At 41.0% G+C, this 14750-nt stretch overlaps 1 protein-coding gene across 2 annotated transcripts; it reads left to right on the top strand.

The window, feature by feature from the left end:
- Nucleotides 1-4200: 4200 nt before the first annotated feature.
- NDUFAF4 (NADH:ubiquinone oxidoreductase complex assembly factor 4) lies at nucleotides 4201-12632 on the top strand. 2 transcript variants are annotated; one of them, XM_025444649.3, is made up of 3 exons: nucleotides 4201-4419; nucleotides 4906-5009; nucleotides 10530-12632. In XM_025444649.3, exons 1-3 carry the CDS (start codon nucleotides 4284-4286, stop codon nucleotides 10815-10817), a joined length of 528 nt encoding a protein of 175 aa, XP_025300434.1. In that variant the 5' UTR covers nucleotides 4201-4283; the 3' UTR covers nucleotides 10818-12632. The 2 variants fall into 2 exon arrangements, with proteins under 2 accessions (XP_025300434.1, XP_025300433.1); XM_025444648.3 differs by having other exon boundaries at nucleotides 4202-4419; nucleotides 4906-5033.
- Nucleotides 12633-14750: the final 2118 nt, after the last annotated feature.

Here is a 14750-nt window from a genome sequence, read left to right as displayed (position 1 = left end):
GCTATGTTTTATTCATTTTCTATTGCTGCATATCTAGTCACCATAAATGTAAAGGCTTACGACCATATCCATTTATAATCCCATAGCTCTGTAGGTCAGAAGACCAGGCAGGCTTGTCTGAGTTCTCTGCTTGGGGTCACTAGGCATCACAGAATCCTGTCTACCATATTTGCCTCCCTGTCTTGGCTAACCCTGGCACTTCCAACAGAAATGAGGCTCAACAGGGGTTGTGTGCACTCAAGTTTAGGTGGAGGTATGGAATTCCTAGACACAGAAAGAGGGAGAAGCTAGCAGAAAAGGAGACAGGGTAAAAGGGGGCACAAACTGACAATAAGAAAGTGCTCCCAGAAGTTTATGGGCAAGGTGACTTCATATACCTCCTAGGGTGTCTACTATTTTATAAACAATAGGCTAAATGCAACCTCTGAAATACTTCTAATGTGAATAAAACACTAGGCTATTGCAAAAATGCATTAATGAAATAAAGTATCTGAAAAAAACAATTACTATAAAGTGCTAACCAAATCTAAAGTTATTACTATCGAAAAGTTTCATATTATATGAATATTTTTGATATATAAAAGAATTGCTAACAGTTCTTGTATGTTTATTACATGTCAAGTCCTATGCCTTCACATTGATTATGTGTCTCTCAGCAATCCTGTCAGGTAATCCCATTTTACAGGTGAGGAAACCGATGAAAAGAAAAATTTAAGGACTTACCCAGAAATCATGCAGTCAGGAAGATAGAACTAAGATTCAAATGCAGGTCTGTCTACTGCCAGTAATTCATAATCATTATGTTAACCTATGGATGTAAAAGAAAGAGAGACACAGTTACAATCAGAAAGAAAGGGCCAGACCTGAAGATGGACAGATGGGGTTTGTTTTCTCTACCACCTCTGGAGTTACTGAGTTGGGCTCACTAGCTAAGGTAAACTGCTCTGGTTACAATTTGCTTTTCACAGCTTTAACGTCTGACATTCCTTATTTCATATTCTCTGTTTTCATAATCTTGGAAATGAAAATTAGTTCTTGAGTATTTGCTTGTTGCACTTTTTTTTTTTTTCCCTTGCCAAATTGTCAGGGGTACTGTCTGTAGCTGAAGCCAAGATGGAGAATTATACTGATGAAATTGCTATGCACAGAACAAAATTACCTCAGTAGAATTAACTGAGTCATGACAAAATGTCCCTTACTTCATGGATACATCTGAAAGCAATCTGATGCAATCTGCAGGGAAAACTGGAGAACACTGGAGAGGAACAAGGAAACAGCAAGTGGTGAATAGTGATGATAGGCAAGGGGAAACGGTGGACTGGTAAATAAATGGCACTGGAAATGTAGCTATCCATTTGTGGGGGGAAATGTGGATCCTCACATCATAGGGTGATTTTAAATGTCACGCTGTACATAATTAGATCTGTCTTGTCACTATGGTATTTATTGATTTATTTACCTATTTCTGTATCAGTATCACCCTGTAAGGTTTTTATACTGTGTTCTGATATCTTACAGGGTAAGCCCTCCCTCATTGCTGTTTTTCAAAAATATATTGGTTCCAAAGCAATCTTGAGAACAAAGCTGGAGGCATTATGCTCCCTGATTTTAAACTATATTATGAATCTATAGTAGTTAAAACAGTATGGTATTGGCAGAAAAACAGACATCCTGACCGATGGAACAGAATGGTGAACTCAGAAATAAACCTGTATTAGATGCTTCATATTATATATATAAAACAATAATATTTACTATTATATATATTTATATTTTTAAGCTATGTGAAACCCACTAATTATAGTATATCGTCTTAAGATGAGGAGAGTAGGTTCAACCAGAGTGAGTGACTTTCACAAGGATCCACTTCTGGCAGAGGGAACCTATGTAGCTAGGGCTTGGACTCCAGCTCAGGGCCCCTACTTGTCATTGGGTTCATTTGATATTCACTTGACATTCATTTAGTACCTAGTATGTACCAGGCACTGTTCAATGTGATGAATATAGCAGTAAACAAAATAGACACAAATTTCTGCCCTCATAGAATTTATATTCTATTATGTTGGCAGGATCCTGGGCTTATTCCATTAGCATCCTAAGATATTTAGTAATACATACCCATCATAATACTCCGTTCAGAGAGATGCTTAATTCTGAGCAGCATCCTGGCTGTACTTTCCTGGGGGACCCGACTTCAAGCCTTAACAGAAGCCCAGGAGAGTTCTGAGCCCAGACTTCCTGTTATTTTGCATATTTTGACCAGAAGAGCTGGAATTACGCATTTGTGATTTCGGTTTAATTTCCATGATGACTCCCAAGTGATGACAGCCAATTGTGCATTTCTGATGGGAGTACCTCTGCTTCTGTTTTGCTCTTAAGCGCACTTGAGGAGCACGAGGCCAGAACCAGGCAATAACGTAGCTGGCACAGGTTGGAGGGCTCCTGAAACACTGGATCCAAATCTTACCCACACGTGGAAACTCAGAGTGCTTTCATTCAGTAATTTCCACAGCCCCCTCCCCTTCCTGTAATTTCTGTCTCCCATTACTTTTACGCTGCTAGATGCCTAACATGCTGCTGTAAGTGCGGTAAAATTTCTGTGAAAATGAGTTTTCTACTTTGAAAATATTTTAACAGGCAGTGAGTAGAAAGGTGCTACCATAGCTCTTAAAGCTCACGCACATAGTGAGGCAGATGAAATGTCTTGACATCCATAGAAATCTGAGTATCTGGGCTACAGAGCACCGAGTTACAGGCCAGCTTAAGTCTCAAAGATGAAAATCTTGGAGCAGCCTGCCACCTTCAGGTAAGTTCCCAACTCTACCAGAGAGAACGCGTTAGCTTCTATCCATTCCAAAGGCCAATCCCAGAAAAAAAAAAAAAAAAAAAAAAGACACATTTCATGATAATCGATGGTGGAAGCTATGTTCGTTGCAGTACTTTCACTATGATTAAGTATCGTAGTTAATAATTACATTAATTTTCTTTAAATAAAATTGCCCCTTTCTTTGATTCTTTTTTTTAAAAAGTACTTTTATTCAATTATCTTTAGATGGATTCTTTCCTTTTCACTGGTTTAAAACCATCCAGGGACGCCTGAGTGGCTCAGTGGTTGAGTATCTGCCTTTGGCTCAGGTAGTGACCCGTGGGTCGCGGGATCGAGTCCCGCATCGGGCTCGCTGCGAGGAGTCCGCTTCTCCCTCTGCCTGTGTCTCAGTCCGTGGCTCTCATAAGTATTTAAAAAATTAAAAAAAAAAAAAATAAACCGCAGAGAGAGGACAACATGATTGAAACCGATTCCGTCAAGTCAAATTGCCTGAGCAGAGCGGGATGTGAAAGACCTCGAAAGAAAGAGAACAAGGTAGCTCAGAAGGGCATCAGGCGAGGACGCAGGAACACAAAGGGCATTTAAGTAAGCGTGAGAACAAACATTCGTGGGGCAAGAATACACTTTTGAGATTTTTAAATCATTTTTTAGATCTATTTTGCATTTTAATTAATTAATTAATTAATTAATTAATTAATTAATGATAGTCACACAGAGAGAAAGAGAGAGGCAGAGACACCGGCAGAGGGAGAAGCAGGCTCCATGCACCGGGAGCCCGATGTGGGATTCGATCCCGGGTCTCCAGGACCGCGCCCTGGGCCAAAGGCAGGCGCCAAACCGCTGCGCCACCCAGGGATCCCTATTTTGCATTTTAAAGAGGTTTTTATATATTTATGCATGAGAGACACAGAGAGAGGGAGAGGCAGAGACCCAGGCCGGGGGAGAAGCAGCCTCCTGCAGGGAGCCCGACGCGGGGCTCGATCCCGGGCCCGCAGGACCGCGCCGTGGGCCGCAGGCAGGTGCCGCCCGGGCTGGGAACCGGCGCTTTCCGCAGCCCCGTCTCCTGGGGCACTTGGCTTCACTTTGGCTGTTCTCCGGCCGCCGCGGCCCGTGGGCGGGTGGACCGCAAGGTCAAGTTCCCGGCCCGCAGTCTCGGCCCGCAGCGTCGGCCCCGCGGGGAGCGAGCGCGCGGCAGCCCCGGGCCGGCGCGCGGGGAGGCGGGACCTGGCTCTGCCCTGGGGCTTCCCGCCGGGGCGCCCGCTCCCTCCCGCACCGCCTGGGCGGAGGCGAGCCGCGCGCCCTCCCGACCGCTGGGGGGCGCGCGGGCGCGTTGGGCCGCCGCTCTTCCGGCGTGGCCGGGTCGGGCCCGCAGCGCGCATGCTCGGTGCGTCCGCGAGGTCGCCGGCGCGCGCTGGCCCACGTGCGGCGGCCCCGGAGGACGTCATGCGGTGAGGAGATGGGGGCCGCCGCGGCTCGCGCGCTCCGCAATTTCAACCTGGAGAACCGGGCGGAACGGGAAATCAGCAGGATGAAGCCGTCGCCCGCCCCCAGGCACCCGTCCACCAGGAGCTTCCTGCGGGAGCAGATGAGCCGTAAGCGGTGGCAGGGCGCGTCGGTCCGCCCGGGGCCGGCTGGGCGGGCTCCGCGCGGGGGTGACCCGGGGCGGCGGCGGGGACTCGGCAGCCCGGCGCGGAAAGGCGGGACCCCAGGCCCGTGCCATTGGGGAGGCCCGTTGCCCTTGCCGCGGAGCGACGGCTCCGCTCACGTCGCGGTTCTGCGGGTGCGGGTGCGGGTGCGGCCCCGGCACCCCTGCGTCTTCCCCGCCTGCCGACCTGCTGCGGGGAATCCGGAAGCGGAAGGGGTCTGGGGCCTTGGAGGTGCCCCCTTCGGGCGTTCGCGGAGCCGGGCGCGCCGAGCCTGACCTGGCGTTTTGATTTACGCGCCCAGCACCTGGCGTGTTGTCCCAGGGCCTCTGGATCAAGCGACAAACTAAAAGGGATCGTCTCCTGTTAGGCGTTGGGAGCTTGGAGGAAATTTTCTCTGGTTTTAATACTGGGACCTTCTTCTTCTGCCCTTAGAGCATCCGGAAATCAAGGAGGAAATCGACAGGAAAGATGACAAACTGCTGTCGTTACTAAGAGATGTGTATGTTGATTCCAGAGATCCTGTATCTTCTCTGCAGGTAACGTGTGTTTTAATTCAGCAGGTAAGGGGCAGCCCGGGTGGCTCAGCGGTTTAGCGCCTGCCTTCGGCTCAGGGTCTGATCCTGGAGCCCTGGGATCGAGTCCCACGTCGGGCTCCCGGTGCATGGAGCCTGCTTCTCCCTCTGCCTCTGTCTCTGCCTCTCCTTCTCTCTCCTTGTGTGTCTCTCATGCATAGATAAATAAAATCTTTAAAAAATAATAATTATAATTCAGCAGGTTAAGTAATTTAACCCCTTGTGCCCCAGGAAAACGACCAGGAGACCTGTGGTAGGTAGTAAAAGAGACTGAATGCTCTGCACGTGTAAAACTGTCAGTGTAGTTGTGACCAGAGTACAGTGCGTTGGGGAAACTTAAGTGTAGGGGTGATATTATTTCACAGTTTATAGGATTTGGTACAGTACTTTTGGTGGTTGTCATTTGAATCACCGAAGAAGAGCTTTAATAACTATTTTCTCAGCCTTCAGTGGATTGAATTTTGTTGCGATCTGCGGGATTCCTTTAGTGTTGTGTTGTCGGTGTTTTTCTTTTCTTTTTTTTTAAAGGTATTCAGATAGGAAATGTGAAAATTGGGCGCCTACAGAACACATTGGGAATAGGAACCTATATATAAATCCATATATAAATGCCAGGCACAAGTGCTTTGTGTATAGTTGTGAGCAAAGCAGACCTAGTCCTTGCTCTTGGTGCTCAGAATATTGTGAGGGACGCAGACAAACAAATGAGCAACCATAAGTACGTAGTTACTAATAGGTCTGTGAAGGAAAAGTAGAGGCACTGTAAGTGTATCAGAGGGACCTGTTTGTGTTTGGTTTGGGTGATTTGAGAAAGTGACATTCAAGCTCCTGCCGGAAAGATGAGTCTGAGTTAACTAGATGAGTTGGTTGGGGCAGGAAGGTCCTAAGTTGGGGGGAGAGTATGATTAAAGGGGAGAGAAGTGCCATTGACAATTCCCAGATTTCTTTCCATTCTAAAATTCTCTGATACCCTCTCTGTCTAGACAGGCAATACTGTTTGCACAGATACACTTATTAATATAATTTTCATTAGATAAGTGAAATAAAATTCATGTAAAATAAGGTCTGTGAATTGTTACATGTAATACCAATTATAGGGCTCATTTATCACCAGATGCTCCCATAAAAAAAGATAGAAGGGTTGATGTTCATGTTCTTTGTGTTGAGTACTTCCATCAATAACAGGTGTTGAGTAATACTTCCAACTGTTGTTTATCTCATGCTGTATTAAATCATGCATTCAAAAATTGGCCCTTGGGGAGTGAAAAAAACTTAGCAGTTTTTATGAATACAGTTACATAGATACAATACATAAAGAGATACACAATGGTATTATAATTTTAGGTGGGAGGGCAGCCCGGATGGCTCAGTGGTTTAGTGCCACCTTCAGCCCAGGGCCTGATTCTGGACCCGGGATCGAGTCCCACATCAGGCTCCTTGCATGGGGCCTGCTTATGTCTCTGCCTCTCTCTCTCTGTCTCTTTCTCTCTCATGAATAAATAAAACCTTAAAAAAATTTTTTTATGGGGGTATTAGGATATTAGGAAAAGACTAAAAAGACTTGGGGGGAATGGCAGTGAAAAAATTGCTGAAGTGTACCTATTTATGTTTTGTCCATTTTTCTCTTTTGGGTAGTTCCTAGTTTTCTTAATGATTTGTGAAGTCTTGAGACATTACTGATATCGTATGTCAAATAATTTATTTTTGTGTGGCTTTTTTAACTTAACTGCTGTTGAGAATTCTGTCAAACATGTTAACCTTTTTGCTCTTCGTCGTATTGGAAGTCTGGACTCTAATAAAAACAGTATTCTGTATTTCTTTGTTGTACTTTTACAACTGTGTGTTTTATATTAAAATCTTTATTTGGCAATAAGTGTAGTGTTTGGTGTGTGGAGATCTTTTTTTTTAAGATTTTATTTATTTATTCAGATTTTATTTATTATTTATTCAGACTTTATTTTATTTATTTATTAAATTATTAAATTATTTATTTTATTTATTTATTCAGAGAGAGAGAGAGAGACATGCAGAAGGAGAAGCAGGCTTCTTGCAGGGAGCCTGATAATGGGACTCGATCCTAGGACCCTGGGATCACGCCCTGAGCTGAAGGCAGATGCTCAACCACTGAGCCACCCAGGCGTCCAGGAGATCTTTTCAACTGGATGGTCAGGTGTCTAAATATAACTTACAGAATAACCCAGTCTTTTCTCCACTCCCTTAAAATGCCAATACATACAAGTCTGTTGATGGATTTACCAATTCTAGTTATTTTTCTATTCTTACAGTAGGGTCATATTTTATTAATGGAGCTTTGTAATGATAGCTGTTATGACTCCCCCCTCCTCCCCCGAAGGTTTTATGGCTTTTGTCTCACTTTTTTTTTCCAGATGAACTGTCAGGTGCTTTAATTAATTAATCAAAAATATTTATTTATTTGAGAGAGAGCACATGTGCAGAGTATGGTGGGATTCTGAAGCAGACTCCCCGGCACAGAGCTCTATGCAGGGCTCATCTCACAACCCTGAGATTATGACCTGAGCCGAAATCAAGAGTCAGATGCTTAACCAACTGAGCCATCCAGGTGCCCCTTAAATTGTCCGGTTCTTTAATAAGTCTGATTTGGATTTTGAGCATAATTGAATGGGAATGTATAAATTAATTTGAGAATTAATGTCTTTGTATTATTGAGTCTTTGGGGGTTAGAGGGAAAGCTGTTACTCTGGGATCTTTTTTTTTCCACCCTAAAATTTTAAACTATTTATTGCCAATATGTCAGAAGGCAAATGATTTTTGTATTGCAGCTTCCACATTGCTAAGTTATTATTTCTGTTGGTTTTTCATTGATTCTGTTATTTTTTTGAAGATACTCCTGTATCATCAGCATAGAATTACAGTTTGCCTTTCTAATATTTATACTACTTCTCCTTATGTTTGTAACATTAACATAGCAGTAGAAGTTGGTAGTCTCTCCTATTCTTCCTTTACATTGGGTGTCTCTAGTGTTTTAGCATTTTTATAATAAAATGATAAGGTTTCTGATTTAAAAATACTTCTGTCACATTTGAGACTTTAAAATTTTCAATTTGCTAAGAGTTTGTTTTTAATCAAGAGGATGTTGAATTTTACCAAGCATTTTTTTCAGTGTCATAATAATTTCAGTATTTAATTTTAATCTGAAGTGAATTTTGAATAACAATTTATATGGAGTGAAAGAAGGATTACCTGGGAAAATAAAATTAAGAGAAGCTATGAGTATTGGAAAGTGAAGAAGTTGGGAAGAGTGTTTTAAACCAAAGTTACAGTGTAAAAGTAGAAGAATATGTGATACCTTTGGACAACAGAGTTGATTACAGTTAGGGGAAAGTGTGAGCAATACATTTGGGAGAAATAAGATAAGATGGAGGTAATAGGGACCCAATCATGAAGGTCCTTATTTGTCTTTCTAAGGAATTTGGGTTTTATCTTGACAATGGGAAGTCCTTGAATTTTATGTCCAATTGGCTTCATGATAGGCTGAGAGGGGGAAAATGCGTTTTATATAGTCAAAGGAGACAAGTTGAAAGGTTTTTGTAGTAGTTCCTACAAGAGACATTAGCTTCGAGAAGGGTGATGTAGTGATGGGGAGAGAAGTGAATGGGTTCAAGAGGGACTTAGGAGTCACTATCAATAGGATTTGGTCATTGATTGTGAGGGAGAGGGAGATGTCAAGTATAACTAAGCTTTAAGTTTAAACTAAGCTTTAAGTTTTGGAATGGGATATGGAGAGAAGTGATAATTGGTCACTGAGATAGAGAATATGGGGATAGAATTGAATTTTCAGAGGAGAGAGGTAAGTTCAGTTTTAGGTATATTGATTTTGAGGTTCTTAATTTTTTTTCTTTTTTAAAGTTTATTTATTTTAGAAAGAGCACATGTGCACACACATATGCAAGCAGGGGGAGGGGCAAAGAGAAAATCCTCAAACACACACCCTGCTGACTTGGACCTCCTCAACACAGGACTGGATCTCACAACCCTGAGATCACAACCCAAGCCAAAATCAAGAGTTAGATGCTCAACTGACTGAGCCATCCAGGCACCCCATTGAGGTGCTTATAGATTATGCAAGTAAAGGTGCCAATTAGGCATTTGGGAATTTAGATCTGTAAGTAAGGAGAAAGGTCTAGGTTTGAGATCAGCTTTGAAAATTATTAACATGTAGGTAGTAATGAAGTCCAAAGGGTATGTGGGATTACTTCAGTAGAATGTGAAGAGTAAAAAGAGAGCCTGGATCAGAATTTGGAGCATGCTAACCTTCCGGGGGCAGTTGAAAGGAAACAGTCTACAAGAACAAGGAACCGTGGAGAGACAGAAAACTAGGAAAAGGGATGGCATGGAAACCAAGGGGAAAGACTAGTATGGGTGTGTTGGAGTGGTTAACAGCATCAGATCGTGTAGTAAGTTCAAATAAAGCCTGAAAAGTGTCCTCGGTATGAAGATCTGATCCTCTAACCTTGGATCCAAGATCACAATATCTTTAAAGCTTAACTAAGACGGGGAAACTGGCCATAAAAGGAAGTGTTGGTTCAGGTTTGGTGGGTGTTTTTAAAAGGTAATGACTATGGCATGTTTGACCATACAGCAGCAGTAGGCAGGGTGCGGTTGAAAGAAAAAGGAAAAGGGAATGATTGGCATGGTCAAGTAATGAAAGATATACAGAGTACAGTGCAAGGATTACACTTGGTTGGGACAGACAGATGGAAAGACGGGTATGCATAGGTTTTATGTTTGTTGGGATATTGGAAATATAAGTTTATTTATTTTATTTTTTAATTTTATTTATTTATTCATGACAGATACACAGAGAGAGAGGCAGAGACACAGGCAGAGGGAGAAGCAGGCTCCATGCAGGCAGCCTGATGTGGGACTCAATCCAGGGTCCCCAGTATCACACCCCAGGCTGAAGGTGGCGCTAAACTGCTAGGCCACCAGGGCTGCCCAGTTTTTTTTTTTTTTTTTTTTTTTTTTTTTTTTTTAAAGAGTGAAGATATCTAGCAATATTTGAATCATCTAAAGTATTTGGAGACATTGAATATGAAATACAAAACTAGGAAATGGGAGTGGAAGTAATTGAGTAAGCTCTTAGGGCAACATCAGAATTCTGCCCTTGTAAAAAAACAGTTTTAATCTAATCAATTTGTCTTTATTCTTTAATATGTATGAAATAATGAGGTGAGTGGATGATATACATTGAATTGTTATGTTCCGGAACTACCTAGATTTCTTGATGATTGAGCTATAGTTATGTATAGTTAATGTAATGGCAATGTGGCAAAAGCACCATCGAATTATGTGTCATTGTAATGAGGAAATGTAGTTTGAAGAAGCATGTGTAGTATTTATTTGAAGAAGTATAGTGGAGATTTGAGAACTGTGAAAATAGATGTCTAATTTTTTCTCTCATCTTGAAAACCTTTTCTTTTTGCTTTTGTTTTTTGATACTAGGTAAAAGATGCTGCAACACGTCAAGAGCCAAAGGAGTTGAGATTGGTAAAAGGCCATGACTTTAGCATGATGAATATTAAGAACATTCCCAAAGGCAAAATTTCTGTTGTGGAGGCACTGACACTTCTCAATAATCATAAACTTTATCCAGAAACATGGACTGCTGAGAAAATAGCAGAAGAATACTATTTAGAACAGAAAGATGTAAAATCCCTTCTCAAATATTTTGTCACTTTTGAAGTCAAAATCTGCCCTCCTGAAGACAAGAAAGCAATATCATCAAAATGAAGAAAATTTTGAAATTATTTTTCTTATATGTACTCCCATTCACGTGACCTGTTTAGTTTCTCGTTTTCAGCATGTTAAATTATACAAATTACTGAATGTTTAAAGCTCCCTTCTTGGGAAAGCGTACTATTTATGGGGCTTTGCTGAATTTTCAGGATTGCTGATAGAATGAATTTTGTTTTGTTGTAAAGTTTAGTTTATGCATATATTTATATGTAATATCAGCAAGACTAATCACATATCTAAATTTATTATAAATAAAAAACTTAAAGTGTAATTTTAGGCACATCATATATCATCAGCTTTTAGATTGGTCATATGACCTCTTGGGAAATGTCCTGAATCTCTCATTTAACATTCAAAATTTTGCCGTCCAATTTAGATGATTAATTTATTCTTCTAGTTTATTTATGGAATTGTGAAAGTAAGAGTTTTCCTAATTCTTATGACTGATATTTTCTTACAAGGGAAAGGGAGACTGACTTACAAGGGAAGGGTATAACAGTATATCCCAAATGAAAGAAGACAGGAAAGTGGTATAAAATCAATAGAATATTTTATTATTATAGAGAATAAGAGGATTTTTCTTGTTTTGAACTGTTTTATTTTTATATGGAATAACTTCTTAAAATCATAAAAAGGAATTGGTATTTGCAAAATTTTAGCAATCTCTGTTTTGATAGACCAGTCCAAAAGCTTTCAGAGAGGCACGCAGTCGTGGGAGCTAACAGAAAAAAGTAACATCTCTGGATTTAATATAGAAATACAAGAAATTGTGAAGAAGGGTTAAATCAGAGAACCATGGTAAATGAAATTTAGTGACAAATTATATATAGGTTTTCTAATTTAAATGCTGGTTGGAAGGAGAAAGGAAAAAAATTGCAAGAAGAAACTTAAAATTTGATCACTGGAAGGGACCTGGGAAGTTGCTGCTTCATCCATTGAACTAACTTATGAGTACGATGTGTACCAACCAGTACTATGGTCTTGAGTGAGATTCTGTAAGTTTAGGTGTGTCATATTATTACCACCTGTGAGATCTCAGGTAGATTGTGTAACTTCTTTGAGACTGAATTTCCTATATAAAATGAGTATAATGCTGCCTTATATAAATTTAATAGTTATTGTGAAGATAAATGATAATAAAGGACTGAACAAACAGGACTTAACTTTTGCAGTTAAGAGCAGGGCTGGGGAAGTTTCATGACCTGTTTAGGGTTATTGTCTAGTTTTTGCCTTAGCTGGGCCCAGAATCTAGGTTTTCAGATTCCTGGTGGTATGTTTTTTCTGCTATGCTATAAAGAAAAGCACATTTTAAAAGAGCAGAAAGTGCAAGTTGTAGAAATATTAGAGAATGTGATAAGAAAAATTCCAAGTTGACTGTGTCTTTCTGAAGGAAGACAGACATTCACTACTTGCCAGGGATTCCCCTGGAAATGGTATGGGAGATGCAGAGGATTTCAGCATATGTTGGAATGAAGCATTTGCAATGCTGAGAAGGGAAAAATAGACTGCGATGGGAATTTTTAAACTTGTTTTCAGCTGCAGTTCCTTTAGGTGAATAAACTGTACCTTGTTTATGGTTCAAAACAGTAGTCCTTTTAAGAAAACAAGAACTATATAGAATTGCATTTTAAAACTGATAAACCCGTCATCAAAACTGTTTTCCTTTATCAAGTAAAGGTCAATACTTGAATTACTAAGATTGCTATTTCTGAGCCATCTTCCCTATTCAAATCTACACTATGGTTGGGTGTCGGTAAATCTGGCTGTTATATGGTGTCACATGATAAAGTAAAGTACTTCCCAAATCTTTCAGTGGCTTCCTGCTGTTTTTTATTGTATGAACGAGAGTGCTTTGTTAGTGGTGTCACAGAAAGCATGGAGTTTAGATTCAGAAAATGATGTAGACTTCGGCATCACCATTAGCCACATGATCTTGGAAGTAAAGTGGGTAATAATTGATGACAAATTAAAAGCAATGACTGTGCTAAGGCACTGACCTCAGCCTTTTACCTTTAACAACCCACTCAATAGTAGGAAGAGAGGTACTATTAACCATATTTTACAGGGGAAATGAAGCACAAAGGTCTAAAAAAACTTTTCAAAGATTACTTCATAAGTGTTGGAACCTGGATTTAATTAATCAATTTATTTATTTTGGAACCTGGATTTAAACCTTAGTAGGTTCAAAACTTTGTGCTCCTAAATGCTTTCCTGTGATGCCTCTCTGGGATTGTAAGAATTGTGATGACATTCAAGGTGCAGGACTACTCAGTGCCCACTATGTATGAGAATCACTGAACAACATGTCTGGGCCCTCTCTGCCATGATAGACTGGTTTAGTAAGATGCCTTAGTTGGTGAGCTCTATCTAGATCAGGGATGTTTTTAAAAATACTGACCAGTGTGGCAGCAGACTCCAGTGTGTGCTAACCATATGTGCAGGTTTGATAACCACAATGTCTGGGTCTAAAGATTATTGTGAAGAAAAAGAGCAGGAGATAGAAGGGTGGCTATGAAGGAGAGAAGAGGAAAGAATTTCTGGAGATAAACTAGTAGGAGGTGTGATCTTGCTAACCACAAAAGGCTCTAATGGAGGTCTTGAATGGCATCTCATCATTAACCACTCAGGAATGGCCCCAACTAATGCTTGTGCATGGACATCCCCTCCAAATCTACTCCATGCCCTTAAACACCCATAATCCCAAGAAAAAGAGGGTGGGGCCCTGGACCATTAGTGGTAGTGTGATGAGGAAGCTTCTGTACCCGTAACTGGAGGTATTGAACTGAAGCAGCTCTAAGCACCCTGAATTGGAACCCTGCATTAAGATAGTTTATCAGGGGACGGCTGGGTGGCTCAGTGGTTGAGCATCTGCCTTCGGCTCAGAGTGTGATCCCAGAGTCCTGGGATCGAGTCCCACATCTGGCTCCCTGCAGGAAGCCTGCTTCTCCCTCTGCTTGTGTCTCTCATGAATAAATAAAATCTTTAAAAAAAAAAAAAAAGATAGTTTATCGGGTACAAGTTGGAAATATGTAAGAAATGACCACATATAAAGGATTAGTTGCTTTATGCATCTTAAATAGCCATCACTCATTGCTTGACAGCTACTCTATCTTGTCCTGACAAAAAACAATCCATTAAATATTTTGAGAGAAGGATTATCTGTTTATCTGGATACTCCATTTCTCTTCTGCTTTAGGAATAATAGGACTGAGTTACTTGTTAGGAGAAAAGATGAAATATCAGAAGCACTTAGATCTAAATCCCTACATACAGACCAAAGCTTTACATTCAGAGCATCAGGATCACTACTTCCAAGGTCTTTCTTTGCCATGGTCAGTGCTCCCACAGTAGAACTGTGTCTTGGGAACACATGTGAGTAGAATCGTAGAAAAGGAGCTCACAGTTAGAAAAACAATCCTGAGCAAACATGAGGTTCTCTAATTTTTTGACTGTGTTGATGTAAAGTATATAGTAGGTAAATTGCTTCCTTTTTGCTTCCTGTGGGGAAAAAAGCAACAGGTGGGTCATGATAAAGATGAATAATTCGGGCAGCCCCAGTGGCGCAGCGGTTTAGCGCCGCCTGCAGCCCAGGGTGTGATCCTGGAGACCCCGGGATCGAGTCCCACATCGGGCTCCCTGCATGGAGCCTGCTTCTCCCTCTGCCTGTGTCTCTGTCTCTCTCTCTAGCTGTGTCTCTATGAATAAATAAATAAAATCTTTAAAAAAAAAAAAAGATGAATAATTCAATATGGGATAAGCCAGTACTTGGAGCTGAGTAGTAATGGCCTGACATGAAAGGAAATACATACAGTGTACAATCTTGATGAACAGGAAAATTTTTCAGCTATGTGAGAGGATATAACCTTTAGAAGAGTTAGTCTGTGTTTGAAAGAAGAAAACAACAATGCTACCTGACCAGTGATATAT

Source organism: Canis lupus, chromosome 12, assembly GCF_003254725.2.
Source record: "Canis lupus dingo isolate Sandy chromosome 12, ASM325472v2, whole genome shotgun sequence".
NCBI classification, from domain to species: domain Eukaryota; kingdom Metazoa; phylum Chordata; class Mammalia; order Carnivora; family Canidae; genus Canis; species Canis lupus.
This window is presented reverse-complemented; position numbering and strand designations above follow the sequence as displayed.

Excerpts from the sequence above, each read along its gene's own strand:
- NDUFAF4 (XM_025444648.3), top strand. The coding sequence starts at position 4,284 with ATGGGGGCCGCCGCGGCTCGCGCGCTCCGCAATTTCAACCTGGAGAAC. Across the intron at positions 4,420-4,905 it reads CCTGCGGGAGCAGATGAGCC|AGCATCCGGAAATCAAGGAG; the intron begins GTAAGCGGTGGC and ends TTCTGCCCTTAG. Across the intron at positions 5,034-10,529 it reads CGTGTGTTTTAATTCAGCAG|GTAAAAGATGCTGCAACACG; the intron begins GTAAGGGGCAGC and ends TTTTGATACTAG.